Source organism: Copadichromis virginalis, linkage group LG16 (genome assembly GCF_057382275.1).
Source record: "Copadichromis virginalis isolate Kocher_CV1m ecotype Utaka linkage group LG16, C_Virginalis_male_GT1.1, whole genome shotgun sequence".
NCBI classification, from domain to species: domain Eukaryota; kingdom Metazoa; phylum Chordata; class Actinopteri; order Cichliformes; family Cichlidae; genus Copadichromis; species Copadichromis virginalis.
The window spans coordinates 34,417,638-34,440,627 of record NC_140633.1 but is presented as its reverse complement, the minus strand read 5'-3'; the positions used below and the strand labels follow the sequence as shown (position 1 = coordinate 34,440,627).

Sequence of the window (22,990 nt, the reverse complement as noted above, 5' to 3'; positions counted from 1 at the left end):
TAATTGTGGTATTTTTGTTTTGTGCCTCTTCGCTTGAATGCATCAAGTTGAAAGCTGCTCTATCGAGTCTGCATCAGGCCCAGCATTTTGGAGTCTGGGTGGTATAATTCAGCTCACAGCTGAAGGCAAACTTAATTCACTCAGTAGTAGTTTGGCTGATCGTGCTTAGCTGGTGCAGCGCTGAAATTTTAACGAGGTGATTAACCCCCGAGGGCAAGCGTTCGTCCGTATCAAACATGCTTGATATTTGCAGTGCCTCGCCGATGGTGTCACTCTGGCCAATGAAATTTCAGTACGGTCTGTCACCGGTCCTCCACTGGAGTGATGTGGAAAGTTTAATAAGCCGCTATTTCTAATTTAGTGAGTGACCACAAGGCAGAAAGAGCCAAATAAAGTTTTACTCATCGTCTGTTATCTCTTTCCCACTCGCCTGCTTTTAAATAAATTGACACCTTTAGTTTCACCTCGTTAGTAAGCATCAGGCTTAAATGCTTTTTAAACTTGCTTTGTGAGAGATTTCATCTACACCGAATTATTACTGAGCAGCAATCCAAGCCTAGCACAGAACATGAGTGTTTTTGGTATGTTCTTGATTCTCTGGTATTAAATCACACAGGTAAAAAAACCCACTCCAGCCTAATGTGTCTGTGCATTTGTTTTCAAAAGGGTAATTAGAACAGATCCAGTGGGACAGTCAGTCCAGAACTTTAAGGACCAAATTGGTCAAAATGCAGAATTTTTAAATTTTTAACCAGCAGATAACAGGAAAAAGGGACGAGAGAGATTAGTTTGATTTGCCCATATGAACCCATGTTTGCAGCTGTGGCCTTGCTTCATAAAAAAATAACAGATTATAAAAATGTAATTGCAGTTCAAGAAGCAAACTAAACGTCTACGCCTACACCGAAACATCCAGATCTGTTGGGATCTTCTGTATGTGGAATTTGCATGTTTTTCTTGTGCCTAAATGAGTTTCCTTCAGATACTACCAGTTCCTCCCACTGTCCAAAGGCATGCATGTTAGGTGAACTGGAAAATGGATGTACTGCAGATCTTTCTTGTTTTCTCACATGCCAGTTACCAGAGTTTGCCTGAGTATGCTCCTAAAGGTATAGACTGACCAAGTCACCAGGATCCATCTGTACACTGTATACAGATGCATGAAATCCACTGCCGTCCCATCCAGCAGCTGCTGAGATATTCCAGTTTGAATCAAAGACTGAAACATCCACTACAGGGAGCGTTCTCCCACACGTGTGCCCAAATTTGAACATTATTAAATTAAGATTGAAATTTCAGTCCCATGCAGCCCTCTGCATGAGAAAATTACATCTGCACCCCATCTTATTATGGCAAGCATACCAACTTTCAGCTATCAGTTGGAGGGAGATTGTTGGACTAAATGGTGGGGCGAGCGTGTGTGTGTGTGTGTGTGTTGGAACATTAAACAGTGCAGAGGTGTATTTCAGAGGGGGAAAAAAGTCCCACGGGACAATAATAACCTTAATAATTAGTTTTCAGCTCAAACTTGCCGTCTATGCTGCTCACAAATGCACAATGTAAAAACAAAATCCTAAAAAAACAGTAATATTCCAGCAGCTGGGGCACCAAAATAATACCAGAAAATAACAGAAAATAACTTTCCCATGAAAATACGGTTATTTTCAGTAATGAAAATACACTTTGTTGCCCTAATTTTACATGGGATTTTGCCTTTTTCAAGTGCTTTTAAACATTAAATTAGGAACAATTTAATGTGATTAAACAATGAAATTACCTATAAACTGAATGAATGAATAATAATACTTAAATGTATAGAAACATACCATATAGAAACGCCATATGAATGCAATAATAATGGATTGCATTCATATGGCGCTTTATGAGAACCTCAAAGCGCTTTACAATTCCACTTTATAATTCCCCTCTGGCCATCACCACTAGGTGGTAGTTGAAGTGTCTTGCCCAAGGACACAACGACCGAGAGTGTCCGAGCCGGGGCTCGAAGCGGCAACCTTCTGATTACAAGGCGAACTGCCAACTCTTGAGCCACGATTGCCCTACTAAATATGCATATGTACAGACAGATACATTTAAAAAACAAAGAAATTATGTTTTATTACATTTACAGTGATTTTACGTTAATTTACATTTGAAATGTGAAATCACAGTCTCTTTATGTAAATTTAATGATATTCTAGAAGAACAGTACAAAACTGTAAAATACACAGTAAAATACTTTTATATTACAATTTTTTTTTTACAGTGTGTGTTTTTACTTCATATGTAATCAAACTGTATTTAACTCACTCACTGACTCAAATGAACAGGCTTCTTACTCCCATGTTCTTTTACTTCCTAACAAATTCTATATGATCTTAATGGTGTGTATTATTATGCTAATGTTGCATTATTTTGGCAATATTTTATCCAGTCAACCCAATAAAGACCACTGAATTCAGTTCAATTTAAATACTTACAGAGTTACACTAAGCAGACATGCATGTGCACAATACCTGTAAAGCTGCAAGGTGTAAGTCTCATTAATAATCTCTAACAGGCAGGTGTTAAATTAAAGGATAGATATGGACATAGGTGGGGAAAATCTCCAATCTTTGTGGTGTTGAGATGTAAAAACAAAAACTAAATGTGAAGACTAAAATAAAAGGTTCAAGCTAATCTTTTTTTCATAAAGAGCTGGTTTTGAAGCTTCTCCTTTTATCTGGAGACTTTTTGGGCAGTGTGAGAATGAAAGCAAAAGTGTGTGTCAGCCATGCGTTATGGTCGTCATATGGCTTCACACCTCTGCAGGGCAGTGAGCTGTCTTTGGTTGCAGCAGCAGTTTGGTCCACAGAATCAAAACAGCTGAAGCAGATTCATCATGGATCCACCACTCACAGTAAAACTGGCCATGAGTAAGCTCGAGTGAATACGTTTATCCTGATTTGATGAGCCTGGGCATGCAGATTTTTAGTGCATGAGTCCGTGAAGATGAGTGGTTAAGCCTACCGTTAAAGAGCAAAGTCTGCATGGTGTAAAGCCACGGTGGAATGATTTGCTCCGATTTAAAAAAAAAAACATGAACAGAGATATGGTGGCGGCAAAAGCACAAACTGACAAAATTTAGCATTTTGCATGTTTGCTTGACTGCTCATGGCATATTTATCATGTTCATGACTTACACATGTGTGTCAAATTTGGTCTTCACTTCTGTCTGCAAACTGTAAAACGGTAAGCACAGATGAAACCTTAATGCTATCATTGTTTGAAAGACACATTAACATTGCTACATTGGTACCGAGTCAGAGGCTTCTAAAACTATTTAAGGAGACTGTGACAGAACAGAGGAGAGAAAAGTCTGACCTATTACTGCATCCTGGTTCGGGCTCTTCACCGTGGATCCATTTTCACCGTCAGATCTTCTGTTCATCATCTGCATCTTTGTATTTTTGAAGAAAAATAAAAACAAAGATATTAAAACTTTATACATTTGTACATTAAGCAATTTTTCATTGCATGTTTCTTTTAGAAAACACTGCATACGTTTCCACTGAAATCACTGAGCTCACACCATGTTAGACGAACCAACTCAATGAGTGAAACTAAAGACATGTAATCTTCTCCTTCTAATAGAACATGGTCTCTGACTCTGGATGGCATTACTTTGGTCTGCAGCAGCATGATGAGTAACCTTGGTGTCATTTTTGATCAGGATGCATCCTTCAGCTTGTGCATTTAACAAATAGGTTGCTTTCTTTTATCTGCATAGTGCTGTCAAAATCAGAAGCGTCCTGTCTCAGAGTGAAGCTGAAAAGCTAATCCATGCATCTGCTACTTATAGCCTGGACTCGTTATCTGAAAGCTCCCTAAAAACAGTCAGTTGATCCAAAATAAAAGTAAGAAACTTAATTCAAGCTCAGCATGTGGCTAAAACAAGCCCTTACACAGGGCACTTGTGACAAGAAAGTACAGTACACATGTTTTACCTGCCTCTTATTTCTTAAAAAATATTTTTCTTGTAATTTTTTTAATTGGTCTTCAGCAATCGTTCTTCAGGCTTTCCAAAGAAGAGCTTTAAATGTCGTTCAAGAAGCCTGGAGAACTATTCCTGAAGACTACTTAATGAAATGACAAAAAATCTGCCTGAGAGAGTTCAGACTGTGATGAAGAATAACGGTGGTCAGACCAAATATTGATTTATTTATTTTTTATTAGTATAAGTTTCAGTTTCTAAAGTGTTTCCCTGTCGGTTTCTCCTTCATGTTTCTTCTTTATGTGTTTAGGTTTCATTTTTTGATGGACCATCCTGCATTTGGGTCCTTCCCAGAAAGTTTGGAGGAATGGTTTGTGGATTTGAACTGAAGTCTAGCTCATTTATTAAAACAGCTGACAATCAAGTACTGAACAAAATCTGGCTTTTGGTCAGCGCATACTGATGTCGTATTTTAACTGACTGGGCACTCCTATAGCATTATTTTTTTATTCTGCAAGGCTGACCTATAGATTTCCTCAGATGCCTAGAGACTGCAGCCAAATGCGCTCTGCTGTCATTGTCAATGCAGTCGCACTAAAAAAGAAAGAAAATGGTTGGAAAACCTTACTGCACATGTTGTACAGGGGTGTATTTTCAAAATCCTACTCAAACAGCTATTGTTAGTAAAATAAAAATTTAGAAGCAGTGTTTGGGTTAAGATCTTGTATTGTATTTAACCAAAGCTATTACAGTCTCCAAGTCCTCACAGAAAATGACTTGCTCCTTAATCAGACTAATGCTACCACTATACCTCCACCCTCCTCGTGCTGACTTTTTTTGGTTTTTACACTTTTTTATAAAGCAAAGAAGGATTCCAACAAAATGATGTTGAACAACATCTTCTCACCCCATGACATAAAACCTGAAGTTTTGTCTCTGGGTTCTCATCAACACTGGTTGCTCAAAGCAAATGTTCCTGTATAGAAAAACCCACAATCAGGAGGGAGCTGTGTGCCTTTGTGTCACATTGTGACCTGAAGGGATCCTGACCCAGCATCAGTATGTGAGTGTGCTTCCAGAGGCAGGAAGCGTTTTGGTGGCTGTGAATCTTTTCTGTTTTCTGTTTAGTGCCTCAGCGGCAACCGAAGCAACAGCTGAATGTTGTATCAGTATTTCAGAATTCACCTCTCATCCATTTCTTCATTTTTTCCCGGACATTAAAGGTACAGTTCTTGCTGCTGTGATGCATCTCATGCTAATAAAATCACTGCCTGCTTGGATTAGTTAAGGATTAATTTACCTTCGGATCCCCGATGATGTCAGCATGTCCTTGTATCTCACTCAGGGACATACCCGGGCAGGGCATTGAGATGCATGCCCGCACTGCATCGTGAGACTCTCTTCTCCCCACAGAGCTGAAAGAAAACAGTCTGTCAACACGCCACCACACACTGAAATCTTGTGATATTGACTCTCGATGCCCGGGGTGAGTCGGCTGATAAATGACCCCGCTATCTATTGAAACCTGGCTGTGAGCCTCTGTATGAACAGGTCTCAGGGCTAAGGAGGCTCATAAATGTGTCTGACCATTTGATAAAAAATGACCCGTGTCATCTGAATCAGGAAAGCTATGAATCAATTGTATATATGAAACTGTGAGAGGCAGTGAAGATCTCAAAAGTACAGTAATTAGTTTATTAAGCAGAGAAGAGTCAAAACGGGGTCTCTGCACCAATTTAAAGATCAAAATGAATGCTTTTGTGTATATGGTTGAATTTAAGTGAAAAAATGTGACAATGGTTTTTCGTATACTTCTTTTAATACTAATGTACTACTATACAAAATAAAGCAAAATACACCTATTTTGATTCACTTTGTATATTATTCAGCATCCTTATTGATGTAAACCTCAACAACAACAACAGACATATTTCTAACGTCCAGCTCAGGCAGTTTTAATGAAAATTGTGGCAGCTTGTTGTTTATGATTGGAAAGCAACTTCATTCGTTTTGATTTGGTGTCCTTAATTTGCAAAGCTTGAATTAATTAATATCTTTTCAGCAAGGTTGGTCATCAACTCCCTGCTGCACATGTGTGGCAGCTCATTGTTTTATTGAGTGTCAGATCTTTACTGTGGACAGCTGAAATGAAACATCTGTTATATACACACTGCAACTTAACAAAACACCAGCAAGGAAAACTACAGTGTTCTGTTTGCTGGTGTTTTTGCTTTTGTTAAGCTGGAGAGTGTTTGACCCCTCAGGGCCATCGTAGTGATAACAATTCATTCAGCATTCAGCTGGTGAGTCTGTACGGAGAGCTGCACACTCCTCCTTAATTTTGTGTGTGTGTGTGTGTTACTCCAGCACATGAGTTAAAATTGTATTTAGAATGTGCAGACATAGAGAGTCTGGTAATTTAGTAACATTAGAATTTCAGAATAATTGTACTCCAGTTATTAATAATAAAGTGTGAGGGCAACACAAATTAAGGGGGAAAAAACAATACTGAGAGATATTTTTAAGAAGACTTTTTGTAGATGGATGCTAAAACATGATCTTAGCCATATCTTATTAAACTACTATAGGAACAAAAATATTTCAGCCTGAAAGAGAAAGGCAGGGCTTTTTCTTCATTATGACAAGATAAGCCATTCCTGTTATATTTCTTTGAAGTCTGCCTAAAGGGCAAAGTCTCTGTGGACTAGTCTGTGCAATCACAAACACCAAAGCAGGTATATGGCTGTCGACATGAAGCCTCACATTCTCTATCACTGATCACTGCTTGTTAACAAAAAATGCTTATCAATTGAGGTGGGAAAATGCATGTTACCTACAGCAGATTTATTGGAAAGCTAAGATAATTTCCATTTTTATGATTTTGTGACATGTGGGAAACCTGAAAAACATGACCTTTATCACTGATTTACCAGCTTTCTTACCAGTCTTTTCCATCACTTTTTCTTCTGTCTCTCTTCTTGTCAGACTTTGTCTGCTTTCCGCCCAGAAGCGATGAGATCTTTTGCTCCCTCTTGTCGTCTTTTCCTTTTGGTGGATCAACCTTTTTGCTGGGAGCAGGAAGCTTACTCTTACGAAAGCCGAACCAACTTGCTAAGCTTGATCCAGATTTTTGCTTCACCTCACTGGTTCGCTCTTGTTCCTGAGACTTGTGCAAGTTCTCCTCTATGCCGAGCATCACTTTCTCTTCAATTGTAGTTATGGTGCTTTGTCTCTCAGGCTCTTCAGAAACTGGCTCCCCGAAGGCGCTCGAAAACTGTTGCTCTATCTGAAGTCGCCTAGCCTGCTCACGCTGGAGTTTGAGACTTTGGAGTCTTTCACTGGAGGACCCCAGATGTAAAGGAACTGCTAGTCCCTCTTCAATCAAAAAGTTGTTTAAGAGGGATCGATTCATTGGACAGTGGTAGCTACTGGAGCAGCTCATACTTCCTGGGAGGACATCACCAAGAGAGTTCAAGGAGCTCCCTGAGTGTGTTTTGATCTGTGTGCGGACCTTTCCAGATCTGTTGAAGCTTGGTCTGTCCATATAGCGTGCACCAAAGCTCTGACTACGAGCTTTGGCCCCATTCATGCCCAGCACTGGTTTAAGAGGAGGTCTAGTAGAAACAGATACAGACCGTTTGAACAGCCAGCCTTCCTCGTCAAATCCCCAGTCTAGCATTACACCACTGTCTGACACAACAGGTTGGACAGAAGGCTCAGAATCTAGCGAGTTGCAACGGGTCTCAATCTTTCTGCGGGTGTTATCATGAGTGCTGGATTCATGTATTGTCTGGGGGTCACACGTGAAAGTCTGAAAGGTCTGGATGCTTTTTCCAGAAGGGTTCGTATCGTCCTTGTTTTGCCTTCCGAAAATGAGGAAGGTATTTGCTTCTTGTCCAGCGATTGCCTCATGAGATTTGGCATTTACAGGAAGAGTCCTTTTTACGGCTCTTGAAGAGGAAGTCTGTGGATGGTAGTATGCATTAGAATATGCTGGTGGTAAGACTTCCGAGAGTTTTGGCTCACTGACACTCTGTTGGGATCTTTGCAAGACGCTCTGATTTGGCAATACAGAGGGAACGCCATTTTCAATATAGCTGATGGTAGCTCTGTCTGTAGATAACCGGACAGATTCTGAAGCTGATTGTGATTCTTGAACTACAACAGGAGGTATCATAGATGAATGGGTGTGGTACATTTTACCTTCAGCACCCATTTGTGGGGCTGCATGTTGACCATCTAGTATTGCACTGGATTGTTGAGGTTGTACGACTGAAGAAACCTGATGCATATGCAACTTGGTTGGGCCAGTCATTGAACTTTGAGCCTGCCCTGGAGATGTTTGATCTTTGGGAAAGCTGTCACTACTAGGTCTGAGAAGAAGAGAAGTAGTTCGACCTGGGGGTCGCGGCGGGGATAGGGATCTGAGTTCTGAGTCACAGTCATGGTCCTGACGTCGTTGTTTTCGTGGAGAGCATGGTAAGTTGTCATAGATACCATCTTCTGAAGAGTCATTGCTTGACTGAAGTCTGGCTATTTGTGATTTTGTGGGACTCTTTAAGCCATCACTGACCCCTGTAGACTTAAATATCTTTGAATGTTTCACGGGAGAAACAAGAGGTGAGCACTTTTGCATCTTCTCAAGAGACTTGGAACTTGATGATGCTGAATTATCCTCATCTTTCTCAGTTTTAGATAATGTGCTCTTGGTTGAACCATGGGCTTTATTTAAATTTGTCCTTTTGCTAGGGGCACTGCTCCCTGTAGGGTTAGGGCTGGGCTGTCCTTTGGGCCTTTGACCCTTGATAAGCTTTTGATGTAGAGGAGAATGTGTGTGCTTTTGTTGCTCTGGTCCTCCATCTGCACTCTTGCTCCGCAAAATAAAAGCCTTTCTTGCTGAGTCACAGAGTTGAGGTTTTGGTTTCCTCTGAGGAGATTCTGAGGCGGAATAGTCCTGGTGGTCACCGCCGGCTTGACTTATTGGGTCTCTGCGATGAGGAACTTCCATTGAGGAGCTGCGCTGCCTGGCTTCATTCATGCAGCACAGAGCTCTTGGTACAGTATGTTGAACTGATGAGCCAACATCACCTGTTCCCACTTCCACTTGTTTGGAGGACGCTCTTCCCTGTTGTCCTTTGACATAATCAAGCCTGGATTTACGGTCAGTGGATCTTTCCTGGTTATTGTTTCTGTCACTCAACTTTACGCCTTTATGTTTTTCTAGTGAATCTATCTTCATTTCCTCCAGATGTGTAAGGCTATCAGTTGGGCTCACACCAGGTTTAACTGTGGGGCCCTCCAGAAATAAGAAGTTGTCTGTGACAGGTGAAGGAAACAGACCAGAGTTCCCTGAAAGTTTCACAGGATCTACTTCAAATTCCTGAGTGACCTCCAACTTGTCCAAGCTTAGAAGTTCTTTTGCTGGCAGGTCACTGGATTCGCTGTTTGGTACTTTAGGCAATTCGTCATCCGCATCATCAGAGTCTACAATGGAAATCCTTGTTTCTGCTTTGAAAGGTTTACTTGTAGGGGCTACTTGCTTGGCTGTAGTCCCTCGCTGGGCAAACTTGACACCAAGTGAGTATATACCCTCGTTTGAGGTCATACAGTCTTTGCAGTGTGGTACAGATGGAAGGGAGGAAGTCCCCTTGGAGTTGGACATTTGAAGACGTTTCAGGCCTTTCAAAATGTGACCTTCCTTCCATCCCAGGTCTGTGTGCTCCAGAGCAGCGGAGTGATTGCTGGATACTGAACCAGTACTCATCCTTTTGTCTCGGCTTGAGGCACACTATGTATTAAAAGAGATATTTGCAATTACTGAAATAGCATTCATAATTAGCTTTTGCAAATTACATTTTTTTCAAACAAAAAAGAAGATGGATGGAAGGTGAATGATACCAACCTGCTTTGAGTAGCCACGTCCCTCTGCCCAAGTGTGGGAGCCACTGGAATATTCACTGCAAGCGCTGGAGAGTGAAAGCTCACTGCCACTGCCGCTGCCACTGCTGCGTGGGCACGTTAGACTCAGCAGGCTGGGCCACCTTCCTGCAGGAATTCCTGCTTTTCCATTCCTTTGGACCTCCTGAAAAAGAAGATATCTTGCAGTTAATTTAAAGGTAGTATTTTTCTAGTGGGTGTGCTAGAATATTTTCTGATGTGTGCTGCTATTTTGTACTTTTCTTTACCTATCATTTCACCATTGTAAATAAGAATGTGCTCATAATGACTTAAAGTTCATTGAAATAAAGTTCACACTGGCACACTTCAACATTGTGTGGTGCAAACTGGTATTACACAAACGTGCAGCTTGGTCGTACTTTTTCAACACAAAGCATACTAGATGTATGGCTTTATATGTCCCTATGGCTTTATATGTCCCTATGGCATATAAAGCCATAGGGATGGTTTCTTCAAATTCCGCTGATAGGTTGATTTTAAAGGTTTAAAGCACAGCGATTTACAATAAGCACCTTAAAAACACAATAAAGAGACAACTGCTCCGGTGAAAAATTCATCGTACATGTGGGGTATGGCTGAGTGGTGAAAGCACAAATGGAGGGCCTTTACTGCACCTCATTTACAGGACAGATCAGTTTGGCCAAATCTGAAGAAAAAAGTCAAACTAAGAAAAGTACTCCAATTGTTAAAAGTATACACACTGTCTTTGTTGGGTGTCTGGTAGTACAGGCACTGTTGCTTCCTCACCACCATTACCTGATACAAAAGACTGTCAACAAAAGCTGCAACGCCCACCAGTATAGACAGTAGTTACTCCCAATTCAGTTTTTCAAAAGAGACTTATAATAAGTCAACAACGGAAAACATATACTGTCATAATAAAATAATTGCAAACATCATAAAATTAACCCACAAATATCACCCATATCCCCCCTTTTTTCATACCACAGCTGGCACATTGCCCGGGGAACCTGAAAAAAGTCTAAAAGGGACCTGGAATGGTTTGCCAGTTCCTGGGTTCAGCACTGGGGTGATCCCTCATGCACTATATGGACAAAACATTGAATCCTATATGAAGCATGAATCCTGTAGGGTTGTTGTTCCGGGGCTGACCTGTCAAACATCTTTGAGAAGAGCGAAAATTCCCACAGACACACTCCAAAAACTTGTAGACAGCTTTTCTAAAAGAGTGGAGCTGTTATATCTCCAAAGGGGTATATAACGTGTACGTGGCTTCCTTCTTTTGTCCATACTCTTTAACATTCAGCTGCTTCTCCAGTGAGCCTCCTGTCCTGTCTTGCTTTATTGTGAGGTTCTAGCACTCTGACTGGAACTGGTTCATTTGGGCTCAGAGAGCTCAGAGAGCCCAAATGACAGACAAAGACATCGATTGTAAAATGCATCCAAGATCAGAGAGTTGGAGTCCAATCGTGGTATGGAAGACTAGCTGGTGAGGCAGCTGGTCAGTTATTCATATATTCAATTCATTTGCAGCTAAAATTTTTGCAGTGGGGCTCCTGATGTTAACCTCCTAACAACTATCAGTTCACCTGTGATCCATCTACAGTTATAGGTTTGGGTTGAGATAACAGTCATGGAATTTTTCCTGTTTAAAAGCTTACCTTTTGGATGTTTTAAAGGAAAACTGTAACGGGAATGACAGATCCAACCACATACTGCACTTTAACACCCTTTATTAATTCCAGGTTGTCGTATTTACAACTCACGGCTGTAGCTTTTCACCTGCGATCCACTATACTACAACAACAACACTCCTTAGGTCCCGGCACGTTTAATAGGGGAGGCATGATGAGCTAATTGACAAACCATGCCTCGCCACACTGTAATGTGGAAATGAAAGTGTAAGCATTCATTTGAAAGGTAAGATCTTCTAAAAACTGTCAGTGTGATTAAACTTAAACTCAACCCCGAACCCAACCCTCAGCAGGTCGCCAACTGCTGGGTGTTATAAGCTCATCCTCTGATTCACACTGGTGAACACAGTACGTGTTCATCCACCTAATTCGTGACATTATGTGTTTCTTGGACGGCCCTTCGCTCTCCATTTGTCTCCGTCACAGTCCTTAAAAGAATCAATATGCTGGATACACCGCTGTCTCTTTCCATCCAAAGGCTAATTGAAGAATGGGATGACATTTTCTACTCCTGCGGTCAGATGGCTCCTGTTTAAAAACGCTGAGTGTTTTCATCTTTCTCTAGTCTCACAGGTGCACCATGATCTCTGTGAGAGCTGCTGAATGAGACATTTTAAAACAATGCCTCTATTCTGACACAAAGGGAGGCTATTAACTGTGCCAAGAGCCTCTTGGTGTCTCTGCTGTTCATTTATATTTCAGCTGCATAAAGACTAATGACTGTTAGATGAAGATGATGCCCCTGTGAGGGCTAAAAAGCTAGAAAATGAACCAAAATCAACATTCACATTATTCCACTGACTCATATCACTCTTGATATGAGTCCTTTGGTGATATTTCTGAAAGCAAGTTTTGTGCCTGTGCCAGATGTGCCTGCGTGATGAATGTTTGTCGCAAGGACAAAAATGCAATTTTGTAGAAAGAAAATTTCACAGAGCATTTTCCCTAAAAAGTCTCCAGCTAATGCAAAATGCTTGTATTAAAGGTTAAGAGAGATAGACATGGTTTGAAGGAAAGTTTTGAAAGCTTTAATAGAAACTGAATATTTTATCACGCAATTTATTTTGGAGTAAAATCCCCAGTTTCTTGTAATAACGGGCAACTTTTGAATGATTGGTTTACTGATACTGTCACGGTCCTGGGTCTTCTGACTCAGCGTTTTTAGTTCTTTGTGATGTTTGTATTATCGTACTTGTGTGAGTTATTCTATGGTTTCTAGTTTCGATCCCTTGCCCTTCATGTTTCTCTGTGTCCCCTCTGTGTCTTTCAGTTCTTAGAGTCCTCTGCCTTATGGTTTATGTCTCTGTGTTTCTTAGTTGCTGTCTCCACTGTGTCAAGTTCGCGTCTCTGTGATCCTTCCTGTTTTACTTTGAAGGTCCGTGTCTTATGTGAATGTGTCCTGCTTTGCTTGTCTCGTCAGTCCTGATTTCTCCCAGGCAGTGTTGGGGAGTAACGGAATACATGTACCGCCGTTACGTATTTAAAATACAAAATATGAGTAACTGTATTCCGTTACAGTTACCGTTTAAAAATGTGGTATTCAGAATACAGTTACTTTGTTGAAATAAATGGATTACACTGCGGTACTTTCCTGTTTCATATAGTCGAGGGTCAGGACTGTTTGGGTTTTGTTTGACAGCTACGTTCTGTTGTTCCAGGCGGCAGCGTTACGGTTGCCATGGTTACATGGCGACGCTCTCTCTCTCTCTCTGCGACTGTGTGTTTCCTGGGTGAGAGAGTGCCTTTTCGTTGTTGTTGTTGTTATGCTAAGCTAACAGGCAGAATGCTACAAGCATAGCTCTAAAGAATGTGGCATCATGGGCAGTGTAGTCCGTGTTGCAGGGAGAATGGACTGCCATACACGTTATGTGTCTGTGAGCAAAAACGGGAGCTGGAAGCATGTAAATATAATAATAACCACTTCAGCCAAGAAGAGAGCCCGACGAGCCCAGTTGTAAGTAAGCTATTAAGACTCGACTGTACACTGTGTTCGTGTTTTCCTCCGAAAACAATAAGTTCCGTTGGAGCAGTCTTTCAACGCCTCTCTCTGTCTCTCGCAAGAAAAGTTGACCCAGACAACAAAGTAAAGCTATTTTTCGGCTACGAGCCGACAGGGACCCCGCCGTATTAGTCAGAGGTCCCTTTACTACAGTTCAGAGTCGCGCGGACCTTCAGTAATAGTAATAAATCACACAGCAATAGTACATTCACGTTGTTGTAAAAAGCATGATAATATATTAAGTAATCCAAAGTATTCAGAATACGTTACTGTCATTGAGTAACGTAACGGAATACGTTACAGAATACATTTTGGGGCATGTATTCTGTATTCTGTAATGGAATACATTTTAAAAGTAACCTTCCCAACACTGCTCCCAGGTGTTCCCTCCTTCTGTGTCTCATTCCCCTCGTTACTCCCCAGTGTATTTAAACCCTGTGTTTCTCTGAGTCAGTGTCGTGTCGTCCCTCATGCTGTGTGGATCTCCCTGTGTCTCTCTGTGAGTTCTTAGTTTGTTGTTTCCCAGTTTAGTTTAGTTTGTCCTACCAGCAAATAAAGCTGTGATTTTTGAGTTCATCCCCTGAGTCTGTGAGTCTTGCATTTTGGGTCCGACTCCTGCCTGCCGCACAGCGATTCATGACAGATTCAGAGTGTAGTGTTTTCCATATTTAAAGATACTGATGGATGTCCAGTCTGTCCTCTTTCCTGCGGAATCAGTTAATTACGTTTGTCAAACTGCTGCAGCTTTCTGCATCTGGTTTGTGTCTGCTGTGTTTTGCACTTTTTTGATGTTATTTTTACTTGCTGTTAGATTCGGGTATGACAAGGTTAGGTTCAAGAAAACAAATTTTGCAAGAACTGGCCGGATTAAAGCCTCACTGAGATGCGTCCGCCACTTTGCAGAATTAAGCGTATTTTTGGCCTGCCTGGAAAGCTTCCCCCTTCATAATATTAATAATAATGTATACGTTATTGATCCCGTGGGGAAATTCCTGTCTGCATTTACAACATTCACTCACCTACTGAGCTATCCCTGCCCTTCATAACAACTCTGAGGAAGCAGTACATCTACAGTACACACACACACACACACAGCCCCGTTCAGCTATCTTAGTGAGGACCTTCATTGACATAATGGTTTCCCTAGCCCCTTACCCTAACCCTAACCATTAAAATTGAACGCCTAACCCTTACCCTAATACCTAACCATAACCTAATTGTAACCCTGACACTAAAACCACATTTTAAGCCTCAAAAAGGCCTTCAAACTTGTGAGGACCAATTGTGTGTCCTCACAAATGACAGTTGGTTCTCACAAGTATAGTAGAATGTAGATTTCGGTCCTCACATAGATAACTCACACACACACACACACACACACACACACACACACACACACACACACACACACACACACACACCTTTTCAGTGAACAATATGAACCAGATCTCCATTCAACCTCATGAGGTGGGCTTTGTAGGTCTTTAAAAAGGGGCTGTCTAACAAGACTTGTGTATCCCGTTTTTATGTCCTATCCGATTGTTCAGTCTGACGTCACTAGCCGTGTCTGGGTCTAAACTCTGCCGCAGGTCCATATATCAAACGATCACTGTGGCATTACTGAGAGTTGAAAAACTGTCTAAAGTCTTTCATCTTTAATAAAATGATCAGCGTTCTGCTCTACCAGGTGTAACAATTGAGTTTAACATCCAGGCATCCATGAAAACGGAATTTATGACATTTAACGGAGTTAGAAGTTAGCAGGAAGTTAGCTCGCTAGCTTCTATCTAAATACAATATAGCATGTCCTGACTGCGGGGTTTTGGAAACAAATTAAAACGTACAGCTCTGCTATCACTTCCAGCATAAATGAAGACAGAAAACTAAACAGCAGTGACGTTTGTAGGGTTACTGAAGTTGGGCTAGCTGGTATATAATGATGTGCCACGTGACCGCTAGCGACACAGCTATGTTAGCATAATATAAACAAGCTAACTTTTTTTCCACTCGATAAAACTTAACGTGAGTGTTCTCAGTGGTTAGAAACAAATGTAATCGCATGGCAGGATGCTGTAAAAGGACCAAACTTCAGCCAGGAGAACAACTGAGATAATCCATCCACAATACGAGGTTAGTCATTCATATACTGCTGCATGGGCTGGGCTGTAGTTACATCCTAAGGTTTTAAAAACTGAGCTTAAATAAATGATTAGTGGTAATAAAAGCCGAGGGAGGTCAACAGTGATCACTGACTGTTTTAGGAGCTTTTTGAGACCAAATAGAAGAAAATACATAACATTAAACATGTTAACAACACAAAAGCCATATTAAATGCAGACTACTTTAGGCCCGGAAGTAGGATTCGTCGCGTCATCACTGAACAACCGGATAAGTGCTCTCTTTAGTTAAAACGTCCTGTGTTTTCTTGTTTTTCTTCGCGTCTATTCTAGTTTCTTGACTGTCCGAGTTACCTTCCATGTGTCTGCCCTTTTTTCCTGTTTTTGGACTTCACCTCTCGTCCGTGCTGTATGACCTTGCCCTGGATTAAAGGTCTGAACTTTGAACTTTTAGTCTTCCTAATGCATTCTGAATTTTGATCCTCTTCTTCTGAGTCATTACTACCGAAGACTGCCATTATCTTCAGTCACATTCTTTCGATCACTACCCAGAGCATCAGGGCCCCCTGAGCTAAGGTGGTCAGGCTTCACCACAGGCACAGCCTCCTGTAGGCCCACCACCCATAGGAGGAACCATGGGTTTTCGATTTAGTGTGCATTGAATGGCAGTCAGGGGCGGAGGAGGTCTTGATGGCCCAATTCCCGGTTGCCAAGACTAGATGTCAAACATTATAGAATTATGCATTCTTTGCTTTGGCTCGCCACAAAGTTCATGAGTTATAAATGTATTATGACAGTTAAGCAGGTTAAAATATGGACTCTGGGTACCAGAGTTACCCAAAGGTTTTTTTGCCTTTCACTGTAAATAAACTACGTAGATAAGATGATATCATCTACTATGGAAGACCCCAGTTTGACTTAAATTTCATGGCTGGCGGGTTATCTTATTTGTGAAGGATCTTGTGTGGAAGTCTGTTACGTAGCCCGGCTGGCACTCGAATCGCTGGCATACTGCAGATGCCGTTTTCAGTCAGAAGGCCCAAAGGTTCAAGTGCTGTGACTCTATTTAAAACGGCATCGATCGTTTGGAGAGCCGCCGAGGCCAGCTTCCTCTCGAAGTCATTAGTGTAATCTGTTAGCAATAATTAATGTGAATAGGAAATAATTGCATGGGGGAGCTGGGGACCAATGTGATTTGGTCTTTTCATTGATATTCACCTATTATTTGATTATCCGAGCTATAGCCTTTACTTTGAGAACAGTGTGGGAGAAAGCCACATTTGGCCGCGTGCGGATTAATCTGGAAACTAATTACAGTCAGTATGTCGAGGGGTATCTGAGATTTGACACAAGTGATGCAGTTTAACAAAACCCTCAATCAGAGCGGCGCTCGGCTTCAAGTCAAGGGCAAACTCGAGGGCTGTGGAAATGGGTTTTCCACTTCATGTTTTCAGATGGTTTTCCCACTCTGGAAAAAAAATCTGACAAAGAAGAAGGCAACTTCCTTTTGACCACGACAGAACCGACGCTGCAAACAAATACTTGCCATGTTAAAAAGTTCATAAAAGAGGACAGAACTTCAGAAGTTCTCTGGATATGTCTTTATAGAGTCTCAGAAAATCCATTATTTTAGTTTTGTTTTCTTGAAGCACATTTTCTTATAAATAATTTTTCTAAACGATTGATGGTGAAAAGACTGAGCTGTTAACATTTGGAGTTTTTGTCCTAATGACTGAAACAACTTATCCAATGTGTTTAATAAATACACTAGACCACCATCAGTGTATGGGTTATGCCACAGCTGCCCTCAATTAACAGTATTGTAATCACCAAAACCATTAATGTTTCTGTAACGGTTAATCCACCAGTATGTGAACGCTTTTTAATCCTAATGATATTTTTAATGCCAAAATATAATTATTGTTGTTATGCATGAATTTTCAAATTTAATGTTTTCCCCCCAAAAAAGCAGATTATTATTTTTTTTATTAAGAAATTACAGTAATTAGCTTGAATTCCTGAACGGAAAAATTTGCCTTAGTGATTGAAAGCTATGCTTTATTTAATTCTGACTGAGAAGTCCAGTGTGCCGCCTCAAATTTGGGTATAAAATTGTGATTTCGGTTTATTATTTGCTCCATAAATAATAATATAAGCTTTCGTTTTAAATAACTTTTTGATAGAAAAGTAAATTATTTGTATTTCCTTGTTTTTACGACAGGCGGTCTAATAAAGATGTTAAGCACTGTTGATGTAAAAATTAAAGAATTCTTGAAAGTCATAAAAAGTTGATATAAAATAAAGGAAATAAAGTCCTGAGGCTCTGTGAGGTACACTTTTGTAGACTGTAGGGACAGAAATAGACGTTGCCCTGATTCATAAAACTGCTCTGTTGGCAGTCTGCAAGTTACCTTCATCACAGCAGCACATCAAAAACACCAAATGCATCAAACGTGTTTAGAAAATTTTCTAAATAAAAAGATTTTCACCAAAGTTTTAAGAGGAAAGCTTAAGAGAGCATTTGTGTAAAAGCTAAAAGGAAAAGTGAGGCGATAACTAAATAAGCTACATGTATGTAAATGAAAGAGCTGAAATCACTTCGGTTTTGTGTAACTGCTGAACCGCGCTCTTGTCTTGCTGCAGGAGATCAGACTTTCTACAGCGTTCATTTAGATGAAACATGATTCTTCTTTTCTTCTTAGGGAGCGCTCATGCAGGAAGTGACACGCTCTGCGCTCGCCGCAGGGTTCGGATCGCTGTTCCTGCGAGCAAGCGCTTGCATGTTTTCTCTACTTCTTTCTCAGCTTTAATAGATCTGTAGAGCCACTGGGAGGAATAAACAACAAATCCAAGTTGTTTCCACACACAGTGCTGGCCTACAAGAATCTGCCTGACTGTTACAGCACACCTGATGTCTCTCCTCAGATGAAAACATGGTTCCAAGGAGATGTTCTTCCATCCCATCACATCCATACTGTCAGTTTGACTGGTGATAGCTTCACAGGTGAGAGACTAAAGTGAAACTCTAGCACAAACTCAAACAGCTAAACATTAACCAACCAACCCTGAACCTTAATTTGAGAGGTGTGAAAACCAAATGAAAAGCTAAATCTCCACATTAAGCAACATTAAAAGAAATTAGTACATGAGCTCTTAATCCTTTATTCTTATAAATAAAAAAAAATATATAATACATGGTCTAAATATCTGTGCATATAAGAAATACTTTTGTGTTTACACTCTTAACTTGTCACACTGGTGAGATCCAGGAGCTCAGTAGCAGGTAACTGAGCCCCGTTTGCTCTTTTGGTCCATTTTCTTCTGACGAGACATTCAAGAAGTGGTGAATATGTCAGAATCTTTGGTGAAACTGCAGGTGAAGAGTTTAAAAAGAATAAGGTTTGAAAAGTTCTGGTTAATGTTATCATTTCACCCTTCTGTTTACTCAGTCACCATCTACAAACTGTCACTGTAGGTCTCTGTTAACTCGTACACAAAACACTCCTTACAGGGTGAAGAAATGAGGAAGTTGGAATGTCGAGGTTTTGCCTCTCAGCATCAGTGATGTTAAGGGTTCAACATAGTCTCAGTGAAGGTTGATTGGTCAGCCGCTGGCACCTCGGTATCTGCATCAGTCAGTTATGAGTGAGGGGTTGCATCAGCAAGGTCACAGATGTCCCCTCTGATCACATTTCAAACCTTCAATAAGAGTTCTTTATCACTATGAAACACATTTGGCACAGCTATGCTGAATTTCACGCCCACTCAGGTTGATGATGGTGTTTCCACCTGACACTGCGAAGGATGTTTCTTTGCATCAAAACTTGTTGCTCTACATTCTTGTCCAAAAAAGGTCACTTCAGGCTTAAAAAAAAACCCAGGATGCTAATGCTGAGGCTTCAAACCAGTGAGTACATCATGCTAGCTGTAGCCATCTTTGAAGTACAGTTTATAATTACAGTGTATATAAATCAACAATAACAAGAAGGAAGCGGTGCTCCTGCTCTGGAATGACAGTCAGTCATGACAACCCCACACTGGTTTCACATCCACAGGTAATACCTTCCAGTTACTTAGTCTTTGAAGCCAGGGCTTCAAAAAGCAGAGTGACATCACATTTATGTAACAGTGGTGATGTCCACCTTTTATTTACAGTCTGTGGATTTCTCATACAGGAACGACGTAGAGAATGTGATCAATTTTTAAAATAAAAGACCCCATGCATACGATAGCTGCTGCTTCGGAAACACTTCCTGTGTGATTTGAAGCTGCCAGACATGCAGTGGATGTATTTAAACCTAAACAGTTGTTCCAACAGCTCAGCTGAATCGGAGACAACCTGAAAGTGAAAGTGTTCGTCTGCAGGTAAACTCAGCTCAGATTTCTGGTAAACTTTGCTGCAGGGCAACAGCGGCCACTCTCTCTCTCTGCAGAAGAGATACCTGCAGCGCGCCCATTACACTCACTCCACACATTTAAGTGGACTCATCCTGCAGATTTAGATTAATATAAAATATGAATCTACTAATAAATTATGAAGTATTATTTTTATAAATTAAGGTACTTAGTCAAATCTATTTACTTTCCTCAGACCCTGTTCCCTCATATGGGGACACTACATTAAGTGCTTTATAAAATCATATATAAATAAAATAATAATAGTGGGTGTACATAGGAGTGATTTTTTTTCTTGTGGAGCAGTAAAACTCTGATCTACTGGCCTGGGGAGGAGGGCTGTGTGGGAAAATGTTGGACACTGAATAGCCTTCACTGCGTGGTGCAGTGAAAATAACCATCAGAATAACTATGAGTGGTAGCAATGTAATATAAGCCTGCATTATGAACGCTGGATTAATACTAAAGAGTGGTGGTGCTTCTCCCATTGAACAGGCTGTTGTTTTTTTTTCTAACTTTAAAGTGCAGTCCTAAATACACTCTGCAGGACTGGAAACCATCTACATGGGGGGTATTTTAAAGTTATAATCACTGTGTAAAGACAGGGCTCACAGACTTGTGTGGGAGGCCTCTTGTGTGACTTGTGTGCATGAATAAATCATCGAATCGCTGCTTCCATCCAGCCTCTCAGTCAGAATAATACAGTGTGTTCAGTGTCAGCTGGTTGGTCTGCAGCTTATGGAGGATTCTCCACAGAGTATATTCTATTACACCAATGCTTTTATCCCAGGCACCTCACAGCACTGCCACTCCGTGCACTTTCATGTTAGGTTTACTAATGGAAATCCTTAAGATCTCGGTGCAGCAGATCATACATGAACACCAATGATCACATCAAACAAGAAAGGATCAGCCTGGGAGACGCAGCTTACAAACTCATCATGTAGCTAATTACTGCTCTGACTTTAAAGAGCTAGTCAGCTTTCTTTGTTAATGTAAATGAATGCCACTACTTTTTAAAAATTCTTCTTCTGTCTTTCAGTCTGAAACTTTTAGATCTGAAGGTCTAAATCTTTAAAAAGGTTCTTAAAAGGTTTCTTTTTTAAAACGAAAGCTCAGTTCTTGTTTAAAACAGCAGGATATTGAAGTTTTCAACTGTTTAAAGAACTAAATATTGGATTTGGCCTGGAGACTACTTTCAGCTGGGCGTTTAATACATAATTGGTGTAAAATTATTCAAAAAGAAACTACACGTGAGGCGAAAAACAATGAAGCCAATAGGGCTTTGGAGTTGACGTCACGCTGCAATGCATTGTGGGAGCGCAGCACCATTTTAGCAGGCCACGAATCAAAACAAACACTATGTGTTGGAAGGAAGATTGCTACGAATCAAACTTAAAAGCAGCTCAAAAGAAAAGGATGTTATAGAGACAGATTGCGTCCGGATGCAAAGAGACTTTACTTGCAAAAAATAGCGTGCATTGGAAATGTTGACCCGTATGAAATACGGCAGTGGAGTAGAAACCCTGAAGACCAACCGCTATTGATTTAGCCTGATATATTCTCGTACCTTGTCTGTGGAGTCAGCACATACACGGCGAAACAATTTCGCAATTATAAATGTTTGGAGGCACACATCCAATTCACCAAGGATGGATACAAGATTTAGCTATTTTTAAGCCTCCACATTGTGAATTTGCCGTCATTCAAACAAAGGTAAGTCAGCTTGAGTACCGTAGGTAAAATGCGTTTGATTTTCCCCCGAACATTCAGATTAGTGCTAGCATAAATTCAATCATGAGGGGGAAATTACAGTGAGAACATATGGAGGCTCTGTTAGATGGATAACATAGTGAGTTCAGTGCACTGATGTGACATTGTCCTGAAGGATTAAGTCATTCTCTATGGTTAAAGAAATTGCACTAATTAATTCATATTTTTTATAAATAATCCTAATTATACACCTTGCTTCCTTGTTTATGTCCCGTGTAACTCAAAATACATTCTATTTTAGTTTTAAACATTGGTTAATGCCCTGCAGAATCTCCTTTTCATATTAAGTGATTCATAATTGTCACTTAAAGTCGAACTTTATGCTTTCTCCCTGTTGAAAGTGATTACATCCTTGCCTTACATACTTTAGGTTCATTTTTTGCGGGCGGGTTTCTGAAAAAGAAAAAGAGGCAGATTTAGAATATAACATGCAGCGTTCTATAGATGGATACATAAAAAGATTAAAAATTACATGTATGTGCTAAATTTCTATACACTTTATTTGTTACATTTATGATAAATGGATTTGAAAGTAGATAAAACACATTTGTGTCGGCCTTGGGTCATTAGAGTTTTTGTCTTTAAATTAACTTTGTCTGTGTGGTTTTCAGGTACTGCACTCTCAAAGACTGAATGAACCAGCATTGCAGCCATGGGTCATTGTGAGCATCACAGGGAAGGTTGAAGACGTCCACTGCACCTACTGTATATGGCCAGAAACTGCAGTTCTTCTAATGACCACTTGAGGGTCCAGTAGGGAATCAGTCCACATAGAGTCCCATGTTAAAATATTCAACTTTACAGCAGAAACAAGCATGTTTACAGCCTCGGGCATCTTTGCAGTAACAAAAATCTGACATAAAAGAATAATAAATGTTAGAGCTACAAGAAAACCTGATAAAAATAAGAAGATACTGACAAATCCGGTGATCTGGTGACTTCTTTAGTTTTGCCCTAAAAGCAAACACGTGTTCGTCTTTATTCTTTAAACATTGAGTGGTACTGTTAGCAGACCAATACCAGTATATATCTTAGGATCTATACTGGTTTGCACTGGGAGCAGCAGTTCCAGGAATTATTCTGGGGCCAGAATCAGGCAGGAGGAGAAGAGGGAAACCAC

The 22,990-nt window shown here is 40.5% G+C and overlaps 1 protein-coding gene across 3 annotated transcripts in view; it reads right to left on the bottom strand.

The window, feature by feature from the left end:
- Nucleotides 1-22,990, bottom strand: part of LOC146691215 (nck-associated protein 5-like) — a 99,667-nt gene that overhangs the window by 16,349 nt on the left and 60,328 nt on the right. For 2 of the 3 annotated variants that reach the window (XM_085434520.1, XM_085434521.1), the window contains exons 8-11: nt 9,876-10,055; nt 6,916-9,761; nt 5,274-5,388; nt 3,364-3,439 (exon numbers count right to left, since the gene is read on the bottom strand). In XM_085434520.1, the coding sequence (XP_085290646.1) occupies nt 3,364-3,439; nt 5,274-5,388; nt 6,916-9,761; nt 9,876-10,055 (3,217 nt within the window). Of the gene's footprint in view, nt 1-3,182; nt 3,222-3,363; nt 3,440-5,273; nt 5,389-6,915; nt 9,762-9,875; nt 10,056-22,990 lie in introns of all 3 variants that reach the window. The other variant, XM_085434522.1, reaches the window with a different exon arrangement.